Source organism: Malaya genurostris, chromosome 3 (genome assembly GCF_030247185.1).
Source record: "Malaya genurostris strain Urasoe2022 chromosome 3, Malgen_1.1, whole genome shotgun sequence".
NCBI classification, from domain to species: domain Eukaryota; kingdom Metazoa; phylum Arthropoda; class Insecta; order Diptera; family Culicidae; genus Malaya; species Malaya genurostris.
The window spans coordinates 223,481,886-223,501,876 of record NC_080572.1 but is presented as its reverse complement, the minus strand read 5'-3'; the positions used below and the strand labels follow the sequence as shown (position 1 = coordinate 223,501,876).

Sequence of the window (19,991 nt, the reverse complement as noted above, 5' to 3'; positions counted from 1 at the left end):
AATCACGACTCACGTTCATCCCCTTGAACCAAGGTTTCGTCGATACCTTAGGGATAATGGAGTGTAGCCATCGTCCCAGTTCGTCATTCGTCCATGAAGTTTGCCAACTTTCGAGAGTTTTCTGACGAGAAATACTGAAAAATTCATTGAAGCAGATTGGTCTTTCATAAATGTCACCTTGTAATGCGCCCACCTTAGCCAATGAGTCTGCCTTTTCATTGCCCGGAATGGAACAATGCGAAGGGACCCAGACTAACGATATTGAATAAGACCGTTCAGATAAAGTTCGCAAGTGTTCCCGTATTTTCCCCAGGAAATATGGGGGATACTTTCCTGGCTTCATTGCCCGGAGAGCTTCTATTGAACTTAGACTGTCCGTGACAATGACGTAATGGTCTTTGGGCAATGTTTCAATGATCTCGAGGGTGTACTGAATAGCAGCTAATTCTGCGACGTAAACTGAAGCCGGATCACTGAGTTTGTAAGAAGCGGTGATGTTTTGATTGAAGATGCCGAAGCCTGTGGACCTGTCGATGTTTGATCCATCAGTGTAAAACACCTTTTCACAGTTGACTGTTCTAAATTTATTATAAAATATATTAGGGGCCACTCGAGGGCGTACGTGTTCCGGAATTCCACGAATCTCTTCTCTCATGGATGTGTCGAAAAACACAGTAGAATCAGAAGTATCCAAGAAATGAGCACGGTTGGAAGCAAACGAAGAAGGATTAATATTCTGAGCCATGTAATCAAAATACAAGGACATAAAACGGGTTTGAGAATTAAGCTCAACTAACCTTTCGAAGTTTTCAATCACCAGAGGATTCAAAATGTCGCATCGAATGAGCAAACGATATGAGAGATCCCAGAACCGGTTTTTCAACGGTAAGACGCCCGTCAACACTTCAAGACTCATCGTATGAGTTGATTGCATGCAACCCAAGGCAATACGCAAACAACGATACTGAATTCTTTCCAGCTTAATGAAATGGGTGTTCGCGGCGGATCGGAAGCAGAAGCATCCATATTCCATAACGGACAATATCGTTGTTTGGTACAATCTGATCAGGTCTCCTGGGTGGGCACCCCACCAAGTTCCGGTTATTGTACGAATAAAATTGATTCTCTGCTGGCATTTTTGTTTCAGATACCTAATGTGACATCCCCAGGTGCCTTTGGAGTCGAACCAGACCCCGAGATATTTGAATGTGAAGACCTGAGCTATGTTTTCACCCCCTAGTTGAAGCTGTAGTTGTGCTGGTTCTCGCTTCCTTGAAAATACAACCAGCTCAGTTTTCTCCGTAGAGAACTCGATACCCATTTGAAGAGCCCATGTGGATAAGTTGGCAAGAGTATCTTGTAACGGCCCTTGCAGATCGCCAGCTTTGGGTCCTATAATGGACACAACGCTGTCGTCGGCAAGTTGTCTCAGCGTGCAAGATGTGTTGATACATTTATCGATGTCGTTTACGTAAAAATTGTATAAAAGGGGGCTTAAGCATGAGCCCTGAGGAAGACCCATGTAACTGAATCGTATTGTCGACAAATCACCATGCGCGAAATACATGTATTTCTCGGACAATAGATTGTACAAAAAGTTATTCAAAATTGGTGAAAGACCATGCTGATGCAACTTCTCAGATAGGATATTTATAGAAACTGAGTCAAAAGCCCCCTTGATGTCTAGGAAAACTGACGCCATTTGTTCCTTACGACCAAATGCCATTTGAATTTCGGTTGAGAGCAACGCAAGACAATCGTTCGTTCCTTTGCACCTGCGGAAACCAAATTGTGTATCTGAAAGTAAGCCATTAGTCTCGACCCAATTGTCTAGACGAAACAGAATCATTTTTTCGAACAATTTCCGGATACAGGAAAGCATAGCAATCGGCCGATACGAATTGTGATCGGAGGCTGGTTTTCCTGGTTTTTGAATGGATATCACTTTCACTTGTCTCCAGTCATGTGGAACAATGTTGTCCTCAAGGAACTTATTGAATAAACTCAGCAAGCGCCTTTTGGCGGGGTCAGGCAGATTTTTCAACAAATTGAATTTTATTCTGTCTAATCCCGGGGCTTTATTGTTACATGACAAGAGCGCAAGTGAGAGCTCTACCATCGAAAACGGTGTTTCGTTTGTATTTGGTGTCGCGGCGCGGGTGATCTTCTGTTCCGGAACAGAGTCTGGACATACTTTTTTAGCGAAATCGAATATCCAGCGGTTAGAATATTCCTCGCTTTCATTCGTTGTGTTATGATTGCGCATTCGTCGGGCTGTGTTCCAAAGAGTGCTCATAGATGTTTCTTTTGTTAGGCCGTCTACGAACCGACGCCAGTAACCGCGTTTCTTAGCTCTAATCAAGTTCTTAATTTTAACGTCTAACGCCGCGTAATTCCGGTAATTATCAGGTGTTCCATTTTTTCTGAATATTTTATACGCGGAGGCTCTCTCCGCGTTTAAATTTGTGCACTCTTTGTCCCACCACGGGTTGGGAGGACGGATGTTAGTTTTTGCGCCGGGTACACGTTTCGTCTGAGCTTGAGTCGCGGTGTCGAGAATCAAGCCAGCCAAAAACGTGTACTCTTCCTCCGGAGGAAGTTGTTGTGTTCTTTCAAGTTTCTCAGATATCGCGGTCGCATAGCTATTCCAATCAATATTTCGTGTGAGGTCATAGGAAACATTGATTGTCTTCGATGGTTTTGAGCCGCTGGTGATTGATATTACGATCGGTAGATGATCGCTACCGTGGGGATCAGGAATTACCTCCCATGTGCAATCCAACCGTAGCGATGTCGAGCAAAGTGATAAATCCAGCGCACTTGGTCTTGCTGGTGGTGCAGGAATCCGTGTCATTTCTCCCGTATTCAAGATTGTCATATTGAAGTTGTTGCAGATATCATGGATCATAGCTGATCTGTTATCGTCGTGAAGACAGCCCCATCCCGTACCGTGTGAGTTAAAGTCTCCTAAAACCAACGTCGGTGCGGGAAGGAGCTCAATGATATCACTGAGCCACCGATGCCCAACCGAGGCTCTTGGGGGAATATAGATTGAAGCAATGCAAAGATCCTTGCCTTTGATTGTAACATGACATGCGACAGTTTCAATACCTGATATCGAGGGGAGGTTAATTCGATAAAAAGAATAGCACTTTTTGATCCCCAAAAGTACTCCTCCGTAGGGATCATCTCGATCCAGGCGAATAATGTTAAAATCGTGGAAGTTTAAGGATATTTCAGAAGTTAGCCAAGTTTCGCACAATGCAAATGCGTCACATTTCAGATTATTTACTAAAAATTTAAAAGAATCTATTTTTGGAATGATACTTCTGCAATTCCACTGTAAAACAGTGATTAGATCCGTGACCTCGATGGATGATTTAGCCATCGAAGGATACAATCGCTGAAAGAAGGGGCCAATTTGCAGTCAACTGCTTTAAATATGTTTTTACTGTTGGCATGAAAGCAATTAAAATGCTTTTAAGAGGGTCAGAAATATTAAAAGTTGTAAAAATCCAGTCCACAACATCAGAGAACTTGATAAGTCCAGCACCTAGTTGGTTCTCTGATAGATTTTCAGGGACGTTTGGGGATTTTGTTGTCCCGGGAAGTGGTGGGAATTCCATCTCGGAACTGAGTTTTCCGAGACCAGGAGCCTTTTGCTTCGGTGGTTTGTCCCGATTCCCGTTAGCTGTAACTTTTCGAAGCCCTTCGGAAGACACCTTCGAGCCCTTACTAGGTAGCTTATGAGAGGATTTATTCATTCTTTTCCTACAGCTATGAGGGACCGCCGATGATGGACCTTCCAAAGGGTCGTCAGAATCGCTCTCGTCAGTTGACAAGCAGGCATATGGGTTCGTTGTCAGTTTAGGAGGGGTGGCACTCTTAAGCATCTCGGCAAAGGAACGCTTGGAGTGTTCCTTCAGGGAACGCTTCATCCGATCTCCTCGCAGCTTATACGCAGGACATGCCATTAGGTCATGCGGACCCTCCTTGCAGTAGAGACACTTTTCAGCATCCTTACCGCAAGAGCCATCCGCATGAGCCTCCCCACAGTTAGCACACCGGGGCTTATTGCAGCAATGAGAAGCTGTATGCCCCAATTGTTTGCAATTGGTACAATTCATTACTCGAGGTACAAAAAGACGAACAGGCAGACGAACCCGGTCCAAGAGGATGTAGTTGGGCAAAGCAGAGCCGGCGAAGGTCACACGATAAGAGTCAGATTGGGGGTAAGACTTTGTTCCATCCCCGGCGATCGATACTGAATGCAATCGCTTGCAGTCCAGTATCTTGACGTTCTTAAGTGAGGGGTCCTTAAAACAGCCCTCTCCGTACTTAAGAACGTCCTCGCAAGTCAAACTCGAATCGGTGACCACACCGTCGATTTCTACTTCGCGAGCTGGCACGTAGACGCGGTACTCCCGCGTAAAATGATCATTTTGAACGAGCTCATTAGCCTGCTTTGAGCTGGTGAACAGAACCCTGAGCTTATCTGGTCGTATTTTATCAATACTTTTTATAGTATTGTATCGCGAGGACAGATCCCGCGATATTTTCAAAACATTCAGTTTTTTTTCTTTAGCCTTGGTCCGGAAATAAACCGAGTAAGGCCCGGCCGAGAGTGCAAGCCCATCGGGATAACTCTTTATGCGAGACTTATTGCTGCCAACAGAAGTCTCCATCTGATCTTCGAGAACGGAGGGGTCGGGAGTCAAATTTGACATGTCGCGGAGCTACCTCCGCGCAGAAATAAATGATTCGGGGGGGGGGGGGGGGGGTCGAATGAAGAAGAAAAAAAAATATACAAAATAATAGTACTTAACTTTTAATCCAACGGGGGCCAAGCCCTCGTCGATCGGCGTATCGCCGCTTCGAGGGTGTGCAAAAAACCTCCGAGAGGAAAAAGCACACTCACTTATAATCCGCACAGTATAATCACAATGCCCACTGAAATCTGGCCTTGATCGATCAAACAATCACCGGCTAACGGTACTGTTTCGATCGTCCGCTCACAACAATGCACTGCTTCAGTGTATAATGTACAAAAAACCTCTCACAGAAAAAAGCACTATTGTCTATTACACAATAGCGATATAATCTAGTTTTGATCGTCCGGTCACGTTATCACACACGGCACTGGTTTTTTTTCGCAGTAAACACAAAGCACGTCCGTTCGCTCGGAAGGCTGGAACGGCAATGGATTTATGTAATAGTCATTTATTATATACGTTGAAGTACACTTGATTAAACACTGAGAAATAAATTTCGATAGCTATCACTATATTTCTGGAAAACGTTTCTAAAATTGTCCTATATTTGTTTTGACGCGCTTGGTGGCCTTACCCCTTAATTCATGCATTTTTTGGTTCTTATTGAATTAAAAAATGTCTTGAAAATCTAAATTGTTAAAATTTATTCAATATTTAAAGAAAAGTTTTTCGAAGAATCATATTAATGAAAACCTGAGTTATATGAAAAAGGCTTTAAAGCACCATTAGGTGGATTAGAACAGGTTTTTTGTGACTTACTAAATCTGCCGGGCCGTAGTACGACCGACAACATTCTAAAATTCTTATCCAGTTATAATCATAGAAAGATTTGAAAAAGCTAGATCATGAATTGGGACAGCGAAAAATGAAATAGTTTTTCTTTTGCAGATTTTAATCAAACTTGTTCACCTATTGTTCTATCCTGGGATGTGATGAAAAATATCTCAATAGGCACCTGAAAAAGCACCGTCAATTTTATTTGAAAAAGCTCTGTCAAAATTGTGTGTTGTTATGCCGTAGCTCATTTTATACTGGTATAAATCAGTAATGAATTATGCCCAGAGTCTTGCAGAATGAATTCTACTTTGCCTATAACCAAAGACATCATATTAACAATATATCCAGCTCTCACATTTCGCGAACAAGTCATTGGCAACATCCTTTTTTGCGAACATGACGCTTTCAAACCTTGCACAGAGAAGTAGGGGAGAGAAATGTCAAATTCGTGTGCGAAAAATAGCAGCACTGCGCATCCATACAATTGGCATGATATGTTGAATGTGATGCCGTGTGATTGTTGCTGAATTGAAGATTGATTTCGCTCAAAGCTGACAGGGTCTGCTATAACTCTAACAGCTGGTAAAATTTGTGGACATAAATTATGAAAGAATCTCCGTTAGCTTTTGTTTATGAGCTACTGTATTTTTGCCAAACATAAAAATGAAAGGCATAAAATTAAATTCATTTTTTGTCTGTTTCAGTTAAGTCCCAAAGAGTTTTGAGATATAACTACCACAACAATATCCAATATAGAAATTTTATAGTGCAAATAGAAGTAATAAAACTGTGAATACACTTTGAAAGAGGTCTTATCAGATATAAGTTATCAAATTGGTTACATCTCATCAAAAAAGAGACTATGCTGGACAGATACTTTTAAAGTTTTCTACCGATTCATGCTGAAAGACTTGAAGCCAAGAGGCTTGAAGAAAAAATAATTTCGATCAGTCTCCGTTCTACTAATACAGTCTAATCAACTAATACAGTCTTTCACATAAAAGCGTGGTCACGATTACTCGCGATCGGTAGAGTGGAATAGTGTGATTTTTTTTAACACAAAGGGCAGTAGTGTCCTTCATGCAATGCGAGAATAAATCAGCTGACTATCGTTTACAATTCGATCTCAGCATTTTTCCGCTTACGCTTCGCGCTAGTTTTTTTTGTGCTCGTATCCGAAATGTCCCAAAATGACGCAAGCTGCCGCGGTGAAATACATGCAAAAGTCGAAATAGTTTGTGAGTAAGTGGGTTAGTCGTTTTAAAGAGGTGAAAAATGTCGTCGACTTTCCAAATCGCGGGTATCTCGGTGTATTGTCGGAAAAAGACGAAAAAGTGATTTGTGACCTGTTTTTGAAGAATCCGACATTAACTTCGCGCGAAGATGCTTCAAAATTGATCAAAACAGGTTCAAATATATCGTACGGAACTGTTCGCAGACATTTGATCGTAAATAATGTGAAATTTTGAAATACTTTGCAAAAACCGATGTTGAGTGAAAAAACATGTGCAAAAACGTCTTGAAAGGAGCAAATTCGTATCGTGACCTTTGACTGGCCCTCTCAGTCGCCCGATGCCAATCCAATTGAGATCGCTTGGGCTCAAATGAAGATGAAGCTTGGGGAGAACCGACCACAAAATTTGAAGCAGTTTGTTCGTCGAATTAACAAAATTTGTCTGTCGTTTTCAGAAGAATTTGCGCAAAATTTCGCTCAAAGTATGCTCGAAGGTGTCAAACCATTATTAACGCTGAACGGGATTGGACTTGCTATTAGTGTATTTGCATGCAAGTTTTTGATCTAATAAAACAATATTCAAAAGTATTTTCGTGTTGAGTCTTTTCATTTTCTCACAACAGTGACCACGCTCTCATGTAACAGACTGTAAATACTCATTGACTAAAACATTGTTGTTAATCAAAGAGCCAGATTACTTAGACAAAAGATCGCGCAAATCCCACTCATCGTTGAGTTTCTGGTAATTCTATTACACTCCAAAGAATGTAAGAAAAAAACGGTAAAACCAGTACTGAGATATGTGTCTAGCATCAGGTCGAACTTTTGTATTACTCAATGAGGTTGTGTACTAGTGGCGGAATGTGGGTCATCGAGACCAAGAGCGATTTTTCGGGAAATTACCTATTTTCTTAGACAGTACACCAGACTTTGGTACCTAGAAACCTAGTCTAATCAACTTACCCATATTAACAAGCCCACTGGAGTTATACAGCGTGCCTAGATGTGGTCCCGATAGCGATAAAAATGTATGCAACCTTGATAGCAGCGGACGCATCTGTGGCCTCGCCAAAGCCGACCGTACGATGATGGTGCCTAGTGAGTGTGCTACGAAGGATATTCTGCTGGGATTCAGCTGATAGGTTTCGATGTGATACAACACTTCAGCAACCAGTCGATCAGTCATCGTTTCGAAATCAGAAAACGTGTCACCCTGATTTCGCTCGGACATGAGGAATTCCAAATGTGCTCCTGGCAGTCCCAGTTCTAGGTAGGTTCGAACTAGTCTCAAGTCAGCCGAGTTTCCATCGAGACCATGGACGCAGATTACCAGGTGCAACCCTTTGGCGGAAAATGCACGGAACTCGTCACTGATGTGGAAGTAAGGCATCTCTGAGGCAAGTTTCTGGTAGTCCGAGTAGATCGATCCAGAATAGTTGATTTGTTTGCGAAACTCTTCACGGCATTTCTCAAATTCCAGCAGTTGCATAGGTGGATCGACCCGTTTCTTGGATTCGTCCTCTTCCGGTTTAGGCTGTGGGGTTCGGTGCAGCTCTCGCATAGACGAATTGCGTTCCGGAGGAATCGGATGATTTTGTATCGGATGGTGACCATTTTGATGGGTAGAGTTTATGGTAGCGTTCGGGTTGTTGAGTGTTTCCGCACATTTTGCAATGGCAGCGAGTTCGCTAGAACTTTGGGATTTTAGGACCGGGCGGGGAGTTTTTACTACTTCGTAGATGTGATAGAGCGGGTTATCGATGGCTTGAATTTCGTACTTTTTGAAAACGAGCGGAGCACGAATCGGTTGTTGAATTGGTTTACTATACTGTGGTTGCTGGAGAACTTGTTGCTGTACCGGAAGTATTTGGTACTGCTGAACCGATGGTACAATCTGCTGCTGTTGAATGACCATTGAGGGAATTGCTTGCGGTTGTGGGATCAACGGTGGTGGTGGTTGAGGTTGCGGCTGTGTTTGTTTACTTTGCACCGGTACAGGCTTGGGAAGGGTTGTTTGCTTAGGAATACTTTCTTTTGGAATGTTTTCGATCAACGACGGAGGATCGCGGAACTCGTCTGGCGGTGGTGGCGCATCACGGAACTGTTGCGGAGGCAATAACCGTAGGTCTTCGAAGACGTAATCGGAAATGTTGGCCAAGTCAAAGTCGGATTTGGATTTTTCTTTTCTCGCACTTCGTTTCTGCGCTCGTGTATCTAAAGTGGAGTGTTGAACGCTCTTCTTAGGGTCGGTCGTTTTCTGTATCGACCTTGGTTCATTCCATTCCTTTTCCAGATTGTTCCAATTTTCTGTTTGCACCGAACCCTTGATGTTGTCATTGTTCGACCTTGATTTCATCGAGCTTTGGTTACTTCGAACCAAAAATTCATGAGATTGGTTTGCGGGTTTGCGATTCATAAGCCGAGGTTGTTCGTTCAACAATTTTAAAAGTCTTTTTCTTAACTGAGCTCCATTGACAACTCGATTGTCATTCCGCAGTGTATCGGGGCTGGAAGGGATGCTGCTTCGCCGACTAGAAACCCATCCGGATTGTTCACTTAGTGAAGAAGTTGACTCACTGCTAGAATGTCTTCGCTGTAGTCGTACCGGTGGTAGCGGGGAGTTACTGAACGCCGGCGGTGGTGCTAGATTGGGTAAACTTTCACTGAAACCGTTGGTACCACCCGCTTGCTCTAGTTCTAGATTTTCTAGTTTGAACGGAACACTGGCCGACGAGAGCAGTCGGCGTTGTTTACTTCGCGTTTTCGGAGTGATATCGGGACTATCGGTGCTACTCGAATCATTGGTACCATTGGTGCCCTTGCTATTTCTTCGCTGGTTGTTGACCATATGCTTGAAGTCGGCCACCCGAACTCGAGCAAACTCCACCGATCGATGTGGTAGCGTGTTACTGCTAGTGACACCCGCAGATCCGTTTTGACAGGGTAGCATTTGAGAAGAGTTACTTCGTGGGATCGTATTGGAATCCGTTTTCGTGTTGAGCGATCCGGTAGACTGTTGCTTTTTGCTACGGATCGGTGGGTATGAGTTTCTCGGCGGAATGACCAGGCCCATACCAGCCCCTTTCGGTAGTGAGTTGTAGTAGCACCCGGCTTGTGACTTTTTGTGGTCCGTTTCGTGAACATAGCTGGGTTTCGGAACGGCATATCCATTCGTCATTCGGTTTTGAATTTGAACGGTGTGCGGAATGTGATCTTTGATCAGCTGACATGCCGTATCTTTGACTTCGTAGACTGCAGGACCGACAGAACCGTTGGTTGTGGCCATTTTGCGCGAATCACCGGGGTTTTTATATTTTTCTCGGAACTCGTTTATATTCTTCAGCAGATCTTCGGCTTGGACCGGGTTTTTTTTCGGTTTTGATGGAATCGCTTGTATTATGGCGTTACCGGGTTGATGATAGATGATCTGTTTCTGATTGTGGTTATTATAATTGACATTATGAATGTGGTGACGTGGTAAAGATGCCGTGTTGTTCTGAACTTCAAGTTGATCCAGTGATTTACTGTGTCGTGTTGGTAGTGTACCACCGGTTAGGATTGTTCCGGGACTATAAACTGCTTTGAACTGATCCCATTGGCATTCCGGATCGGCTAGTGTGGAAACCGAGTGACGTGAAAGAGGTTTGGTGCAAAGACCGTTCTGGGAAGCAGCCGCAGCCGGGGTAATTGTTAGACTAGCCTGCAGGATGTCACCACCGAGGGCATACCGTGTCGTCATGAGTCCCATGTAGTTGTTGCACATCTTTGGAATTGGTTCAATGTAGCAAGTTGAAATTCCACACGAACATTCCTTGGCACTCATGATGGGAGCGATCTTGTTCGGTTGATGATGGTGCGTTTTCAATTTTCCAAGCGTCCCATTATGACCGTTAAGATGTGGTTCACTGCCGGATCGACGTTTGCTGTAGTCATTTGAATCCGTATAGCGATCTTCAAAAATTAGAGGAAGTGAGTTGGCATCTCCATCTAGGGGTGTGCAGTGAACCGGTAGCGGTGGCAAGTTTGAAAGATATCTCGATCTACGCGCCATGTCACATATTGATGCATAGTTTTGATAGTTTGAGTCGTAGCATCCACTTGCCGTGTGCCGAGGATTTTCAATCACGAAGAACCCTTCAGCGAACCGTCTAACTCGAAGTATGTGATGTTTTTTTGACAGTAAACTGTGTACCGTTGGTTGAGTGGATGCCGAAAGGACACGTCTCCAGTAGAGAATGCATTCAGCGCAAAGCTGAGCTATGTCCGAGTTAGCCCGCGCCGCAAGGTCATCCTCGGTATCCATTAACTGGAAAGGATATTCACAAATTAGAATTAATTAGCTCACACTTTGTTCAGACTCACCTTTGCTGAATCAGCCAGTTTTCTCAGTCTTTGTTCCGTGTCCAGGTTGGAGAGTGGCGTCGATCCCGTCAAGGATGCCCATTGGTGTGGTAGCACGGTGCAGAATTCCTGTAGCGAAAGCCGTAGAGACTCGAGGGCTCCCAGCAGCAAGGCACAGATTTCCTTATGGACATTGCGAGCGTGCAGCAGTCGGCCGGCCGAACCGCCACCACATTTGGCTCCTCCGCCGACCTGTGGTCCGAAAAAGATAGCTTCCAGTGGGCCGGGGGAATTCCCTCCGCGGCAGTTGAGTTTCGAACTGCCAATCCATGGTTTTGTTGATTTAGGGGCACTGAATATTCATGAAAATAACAAAAGAACGATTAGTCGTCTTCGATCCTGCTCTACAAGTTTTCTTTGTCACAGCAACAGCCCGGGAAAAGTTTTTGCTTCGATGCAGGAATGATGGGGAAAGTTTTTCAAGTGAAATACACATTTGAACCAATTCCAGATACGCGAACAAATTAATAGAGGCGGTATTGGGTGACACTAGGAGCATGCTATGAGATACATCTTTATCCGAAATAGTCGGCTGTGAGTTACGAGCGTAACTGGGGAAACAATAGAAAGAGTTATTCCATACATTGAAAGTACCAATTATCTATTCATTTCCCAACATTAGGTGGCACTTTTCGAGGGACATGTTGATGTAATTTACAGGAGGAAGGGTACAAAAGCATGGCTGGTTAGCATGTTATTTAACAAGGGGAGATGCACATTCGGAAACGGTATGTGATATGGTCGAAGGTGAGATTGATGGAAAAGGGAAAACATGGCTTAACGAAATTAAAAACGATTCTTGATGGCCTTACCAGCTTTGTACATAGTGCATAATGCTTTTCCTTTGGAAATGGTTTGGAAAAGTTTCATTTGCAGCAATAGTTGAGTGTTTTATTTTTTCGCACAAGCGATGTTATGAAAATGTGAGGAATGTGAAGAAAAAATACGGAGATAATATTTTACAATCTGGTCGGTTAAATGGATGACGTGTTTCTTACGAACACCACATGGTATATAAACAAAATATTTGAGGCTACAGCGGAGCGGAAGGGTTAAAATATAGTTCAAATGACTATTTAGGCTTTCGATGACAATCGCTGAGTACGTTTGTTGGAGTTAGTAGGATTGATTACTACTTATTGGCTTGAAAGCCAAAGAAAAAGATAACACGGAACTCAATCTAAAATCTATCCCAAAAAATCCAAGTTAGTTATAATAAATTAAAGCAATATTATTTTCGTTTTTACTATCTCGATTCAGCAACATTTGTTTCTTCTTTTGATTTTCTTATTTATGACTACTAATTAATTAATAATCAAATATTTTCTGTTTTTGACTTTCTCATATAGAAACCGATTTTTGTACCGAGACACAGGGGGACTAGATTAATGTACCATGCGAATCAGTTCTTCGATTATGCAAAATGTCTGTATGTTTGTGTATGCAAGAATGTAACATTTCTTTGCACTCACTTTTCTCGGAGATGGCTGAACCGATTTTCATGAACTCATGGATTCAAATCAAAGGTCTTGTAGTCCCATACAAAGTAAGTGAGTTTTATTTGAATCCAACCTCTGGTTTCGGGATCACAAAGTGATATGTGCCAAAAATGAAAATAAGTGCACTAATGACTGAGCCGATTGTACAAAGTTCCTGAATTTTATTTGGATACATCTTCCGGTTCCGGGGGTATTAGTCTAAAAATTCCAATTTCAAATTACTTCCTCACTTTTCTCAGAGATGGCGTGGTCGATTTTAACAAATGTTCCGCAAACACCTGGAATATTGTTCACAAATTTTAAAATATAACCCCTTTTTGCTCAGCGATGGCTTGACATATATACGCAAAATTAGTTTCAATTGAAAGCTCTTATGATTCCATGAGTAATTCCTGAATTTCAGGGTTATGATTATCAATGATTGCAAACCTTCTTATAAAGCATAAATAGGTACATGCGCTGATACAGAAGAAGAAAACACAAAACCGCCTCTGCTAACGAAGTACGCTGTGTCCTGTATTCGATTCGCACATGCGGTAAAGAAAACGAAAACGAAAATCGACACCAAAGCTCGGTCACTTTACAGGATGTGCGGCTGACGTACAATAGATTCTCGGATGCGTCACGATGTATTGAAGTTTATTCGAAAAGATATGCGTCGAACTTACATGCTTCGTGATGTGTAGTATTTTTGCAGCCGGTATAGTTATAATAATAATCGCAACAATAAAAATCCATTCACAAACCACATTTTAAGTTGCTGGTTCAAAATTATCCTACATAGTATGTATTTCATAATAACAGTTACATGAGTTTTCGCTCGTTTAATTTGTTAAATCGAAATAGTACATGAGATAATGCTGATATAGTCGGAAGAAAAAGCAAACAAAGAGAATCTGTCAATTGCTTTTAGGCCCTTTTGAAATGCTTACGTCGATTACAATTATCGTGATGCATCGGTAATTCTTGAACGGCGTGTGGATTTACTTTTTTTATCCAAATACGGCAATTTTGCCAGTTGACGTATCAACGCATTGCGTCTCATCAATAAAAAAAGAATTTTGCGGTTAACAAAACGGATCATCATCCAATTTATTAAGCTATCAGCTTTTGAATTCACAGCGCATACGATGGTCGTGTGGCTTCAATTCTTGCCTCATCTTCAATTTTGTATGGCACCAAACCCAAATCTTTACGCAAAATTTTCCATAAAGTCGATGGACAAAGTCCAACTTCTTGCGCACGACGACGAATCGATAAATTGTCGTTTTCTTCGACACTGGCCTGAACGACGGCAATATTTTCATCTGTACGCACTCATTCTTGTTGATGGCTTGGCATCCGAAACAGTGAATATAGACCGAAATTGGATAATTACGTTCTTTATGGTGGTCTCAAACGGATGATTATATGCACCATGAAATTCTCGAAGTACTCTATGAACAGTTTTGATTGAACATTGATTTTGAAAATAAGTTTCCACGATTTGGAAGCATTGTTCTGGAGTTAACCTATCCATGATGGTTTACCAAACAATACTGAGTAGAGATGTCACTTTACACTGTCAAAACAACTTTCAAACAATAGAGTGATCCCTATAGAAAAAAAAACAAACCTCCTAAAAACACCCGTTATTTGTTCAAATTGTTCCTTTGTTATGCTACTACTTCTGAACTTATCCGATCTTTACTGGCGTGCCGAACGAAAACGCGTTGTCGAGTAAAGACGTTGCACTTCGTTGAAAATCAAGAGTGTTCTATGAATAGCAGAAACTTTACGTCTGTTTAGCGGTTCAAATTGAGCTGCCAAGTTTTGCATTAAGCAGTTCAATTTGAACTGCTATGCACTGATGAGTCAAAGACGAAACGTAAACATTTTGAAAACGGTTATGTGGCCTAGCACAAAATTTACCTGACCCCTGAATGAATAATGTGTTTTTGCGGGGAGTTTTTTCAATATACAGAAAACTGCCATCGAAAGTCATCGTATTTTGGGGTAAGCGTCCGATGAGCATGCTCTAGTCGAGCGAACGTGTGGGGTGCAGTTTGAACACTTAAAAAGTGACAATTTTGATTTGGAAAACGAAGAACTAGCCTGAACGCCACCAAAGTTAGAAGTTGAAGTATTGGAGGAATTGCTGAATCATAATCCGTTGCAAATAACAGAAGAACTCAACGTTTAAAAGCAATGGGAATGATCCAAAAGGTAGACAATTGGGTGCCGTATGAATTGAAGCCAAGGGACGTCGAACTCAGTTTATTCGCGTGCGGACCACTTCTTCTACGGTACATAAGAAAAGATTTTTTACATTAAATTGTTACTGGCGAAGAAAAGTGGGCCCTTTACGGTAATCCGAAACGTCAGGAACGGCGTTTAGAACATTCATGGTCTGAAGGTTATGCTATGCATATGGTGGAACCAGCTGGGTGTGGTGTATTATGAGCTACTGAAACCGAGAGAAACAATCACAGGATAGGTCTACCAATGGCAATTGATGCGTTTGAGCCGAGCATTGCAAGAAAAATAGCCACAATACACCAATAGATATGACTAAGTAAGGATTTATTTACAGTCCAATGATAATACGATACGAACGATGTGACGAACACCTAGAAAACCAGAAATGAGTGAACCTAGCGAACAAAAGGACGCCGGGAACACAAAAAAAAACATTGCTGTCTACTTTAAATGGGTTTGCTGTCGACATTTAGTACTAGAAATTGCAACTTTACTTAAGGAACAAAGATACTTAGATCTGAATGTCTGTTTGCTTCGACTAAATTAAACGAGTAGTGTAATCTATTAAAAGAGTAGAAATATGCTAGAGATACTAACAATTTACGCTACATGAAGCATGGTAACATCAAGTACAACTGTCAGCCTCCTAAATGTCCCTGACTCAACTTTATTTTTCGACACATCCATGCAGCGCGAAGTGCGTGGAATCCCGGATCACCTACGCTCGACGGAAATCCCAAAAATATTTTCAAGTAAGTTCAGGCATATTGACTCTGAGAAAATGTTTTACACGGACGGATCGCGAATTGAAGAAGCGACAGGGTTTGGTATGTTCAACAATAATGTTTCGGCCTCATTTAGGCTTCAAGAACCTGCATCTGTTTATATAGCAGAGCTAGCAGCAGTTCATTATAGTTTGAGTGTAATCGTCACATTATCTCCAAACCATTATTTCCTCTTCACAGATAGTCTGAGTGCAATTGAAGCCATTCGCTCAAACATGACTGGCAAGACTGAACCGTTTTTCCTGGGCAAAATAAAACAGTGCCTGAACGACATATTAAACAATAATTATCTAATCACTATAGTTTGGGTCCCGGCTCATTGCTCCATTCCTGGCAATGAAAGAGCCGATATTTTAGCCAAACGTGGTGCTATTGAGGGTGAAATTTATGAGCGACCGATTGCTTTCAACGAATTCTATAGCTCGTCTCGCCAAAGAACACTTGCCAGCTGGCAAGCTTCTTGGGATAGAGATGATCTGGGTCGGTGGATGCACTCAATTATTCCGAATATATCGACAAAGGCATGGTTCAGGGGACTGGATGTGAGTAGGGATTTCATTCGTGTGATGTCCAGACTCATGTCCAATCACTACACGTTAGATGCACATCTCCTTCGAATTGGGCTCTCCGAGACTAATCATTGTGCTTGCGGAGAAGGTTATCGGGATATTGATCATGTCGTTTGGACATGCGTGGAGTATCGTGATGTCAGATCTCAACTAATAAATTCTTTGCGTACCCAAGGTAGACTATCCAATATCCCAGTTCGAGACATTCTTGCTTGTCGTAACCTTTCATACATGAAACTTATTTATCATTTCATGAAGAAAATTGGAGTTTCAATTTAATAAAGGCCCCTTTTAAGACTTAGCTCTGATCCCAGCTGCGTCCATGAGTTCATCCAATAGCTAAATAAAAATAAAAATTATGTAATGATACAAACAAACTCGAAACGGTTTATGAAATTATCAACAAAATGTCAAAAAAAAACAGCTTATTTTATAATTTATAGAAGGTAATCGTTTGGTTCAAATAATATTTCCGAGTAGATTTCATAATTAATGACGAGTTACCTAAGATGATATTTAAGCTATAAGAGAATATGTTTTAATAAATTCAAAACGTTGTGACTATGTTAGAATTAAATTAGGATAAGAATATTATGTAAAAGTGATGCTACGGCGAAGAAAAACTTATGTAAACTGCCTTAAGAAATAAACGTATTTATGAAAAAAAAAAACATCAAGTACAACAAGGAGCAATACGGAGATGTTCTTCCAGCGATAAGAAAATTTTAATGAATTTACTCTGAGGTCTTTTTTTACGCGATTATTTTTGTGCGGTTTTTTTACGCGGATTTCCAAAGTTACGCGAATTTCCGAGGTTGCGCGTTTTTTAAGCAGATCTCCGAAGTTACGTGGATTTTTCACACGAATTTTTAAAGTTATCCTGATTACTGATATGACCCTAGTCACGTCTCACAATTCGGTTCTTTATCCAAGTAACAATTTTTAGTGCGGCAGTTTATTTGTGATTATTTTGCAATAAAAAATTAGTGTAATTGTTGCTTACATCTAACCGCTTGCACAACTCAAAAAGTACAGTTTTAACTAGTGAAAAAAAAAAACATCAAGTACAACGTCTATAAGAGATCCGTTAAAAACAAGTCAAAAACTAGTTGTCGTTTCGTTGCAAGAACATGCTTGAATAACCGGTTTATACGCAACTTGAAAATAACTTATATCAAGTAAATTTGTTACTACTTGTCACCGACAAGAATGTTAATATTAGATAAATTTAGGAGTAACATAAAACACATGCTCGTGCTTTTGTTGCAACATAGTTCGGACTTAGTAGTATCAGAACTAGTTGTGGATTAGTACTTGACTATCTTCACATCCGGACTCTCACTTGAGTTCTAAGGCTCTATAGCTTTCATATTCTTTATCTTCTAAATAAACTTTAATTAGTTTAATGTCACTAAAATTATCATTTGTATGCAAGGATGGCTTTTATCATATCAAAGAACGCTCACTAGCAACTCTTCACACGATTCATTCAGTGCCATCAAAAAGAGACGGATATCATCGCAGCAACAAAAAACCGGTATGGTTCATTTAACATAGAATAGACACCAGCTCGCTGCTGTGGGGATTCTCTCTGAAGCAACAAACGTTTCGCGCGTATTCTCGTTTCGCGATCCGATTCTATATAGGCAGTTGATAATTGCGATAGAATTATTTTACTATTGCCGCTTATCCTAACTATGTGCATATAACCTTTGTATAAGTTGTGTCTATGAAAATGTATGTGAATGCTCTACACAATGGTTTTGAAATATTGCAACTTAGTATGAGAATCATCAAGTCTAATCATCGATTCGATTTTCTGCGATAATTGAAGACAAACACGAGAAAAGGTCCTAAGTGCAAATGAGAGTTTCTCTTTGTTTACGTTCTCTTTCGATTATTACGGTCCTATCGGTCATCCCTCTTTCGAACCCTTTAAATAGAATAACGACTGAACCCATCGACTTTCGATCTGTAGTTCAGAAATTGTTGAAAAATACAGGAATAAGCTGTAATAATTGAAAGAGTAAGTAAATAAAGAGAATCTGTCATTTGCACTTGGGACCTTTTGTAATGTTCATCGAGAATTGTCAACTTGTGATTCTTTCTTGGTAAATTCCACACAACACCATTCATTATCAGACTGTATTTTTTTTAAGGGTCGTGAAATACTCAGAATATAAAGTGAAGCGAAGAAATGTAGAAACATTCTCTCGCGGTTCATGCATTGAAAGATTCGAGTTCTTGTAGCATCTTCTACCGGATTGAAAATGTTGTATACAATATTAATAAATATAGAGAAGATTCTGTAAAATTTTCGGCAATCACCAACACTGTTTGAATGTATCAAAGCTCAACTTCGAGTGACATTGTTTGAACAGGAAGTTGAGTATTTTTGCTATTTTAGCCTCTAAAGATGCGCAATACATTTGTCATTTTAATTATTTTTTACTAACTGCAGATACTTCTAAAATAATTTTTTTACCTTTTACTGTTTCTGTACAGAAAACTAAAGTAAATTGATCATTTTACTTGCGTTGCATCAATTAACACCCTTAAGTTATCATCTTTTGAAGCATTGAGAGAGGGGTTGATAGCATGCAAAGTATTCTATGGACCGCAATAATTGCACAGATATTCAATTCGAAAGATTTATCATTTTTGAATTCCCCTTTTTTTCCGACATAAAAACTTCTCAATAGTTTTTTAATAGTAAAAATTTCGCGAAAAATCGAATCGCATAGTTGCTATTCTCCAAAATTGGAAGAAAATGGTTTTCATTGTGCGATGTCACAGTAAACAGTAAATAAATTACAGAATCTCGCTAAATCTCGGTGAAAAATAAATTTTCATTTATTTCACTGATATGGTCGACAAACGTATAAATTTCATTATTTATTCTCAATTTAGTAAATATTTTGAACACCAGTAGGAATCATATCTGCCAATTTGATTTATTTTTCAGAAGTGAAAATTTAGGTCATCTAGGGGTTAAGGGTTTAGTTTTTCGAATTCGTTTTTATGACTGTAATTTCCAGATTTTTCAAACAAACTCAAACTCTCAAACAAAATGGCTCACTCAATTTATTTGATCTGGACGACATTGATCAATGATATAAATTGTGTTTGGTAAATTAGTTTTATTCATTATTGAACAGTGAATAACCATAAATGAACTTGTTAGACGAAGAAAATGTACGGGATGTATTTTTTTTTAAATTTATGTGTTCCATTAATTTTACGGATTATCAGTAAAATTTATCTTAAAATGCTAACGCTTTACAGTTCATGACGTCCATATATTAACGGATTGTTTGTAAATTCTACCAAACATCGGTAATGATTGATGAACAAGTCAGTATAATGGGGACGGATGATGGGTAGATCCAACCTTGAAAAGAAATTGTTTCTGGCCCGAAAAGGCGAATGATCGAAAGATTAAAACCTCTTTAATCGAAACAAAAAAAATCAGTATTATTATGATAGTAATATGTACGGCCTTTTCAGTCTTTTCTGCATCAATTATGGCCAAACACCGGGTCATGCTTCCCAAAATTCTTATTTAAAATCTTGCTGAAAAAATTATCCAACCAATATGGCTTACGTTTGCAAAGTTGTATTTTGATTAGAGCTCTTATAGCAAATTCAGTAGCTGGAAGTTTTATATGGGCGATCTATAATAGAACTAAAACTAGAAAAAACACATCTCCATCAAA

General features: G+C 40.4%; 1 protein-coding gene across 5 annotated transcripts in view; it reads right to left on the bottom strand.

Annotated features, from left to right (window-relative positions):
• Nucleotides 1–19,991, bottom strand: part of LOC131439177 (uncharacterized) — a 169,087-nt gene that overhangs the window by 6,472 nt on the left and 142,624 nt on the right. For 4 of the 5 annotated variants that reach the window (XM_058609890.1, XM_058609891.1, XM_058609892.1 and 1 more), the window contains exons 5-7: nucleotides 11,997–12,026; nucleotides 11,146–11,476; nucleotides 7,747–11,089 (exon numbers count right to left, since the gene is read on the bottom strand). In XM_058609890.1, coding sequence (XP_058465873.1) covers nucleotides 7,747–11,089; nucleotides 11,146–11,476; nucleotides 11,997–12,026 — 3,704 coding nt within the window. The remainder of the gene's footprint in view (nucleotides 1–7,746; nucleotides 11,090–11,145; nucleotides 11,477–11,996; nucleotides 12,027–19,991) is intronic. The other variant, XM_058609895.1, reaches the window with a different exon arrangement.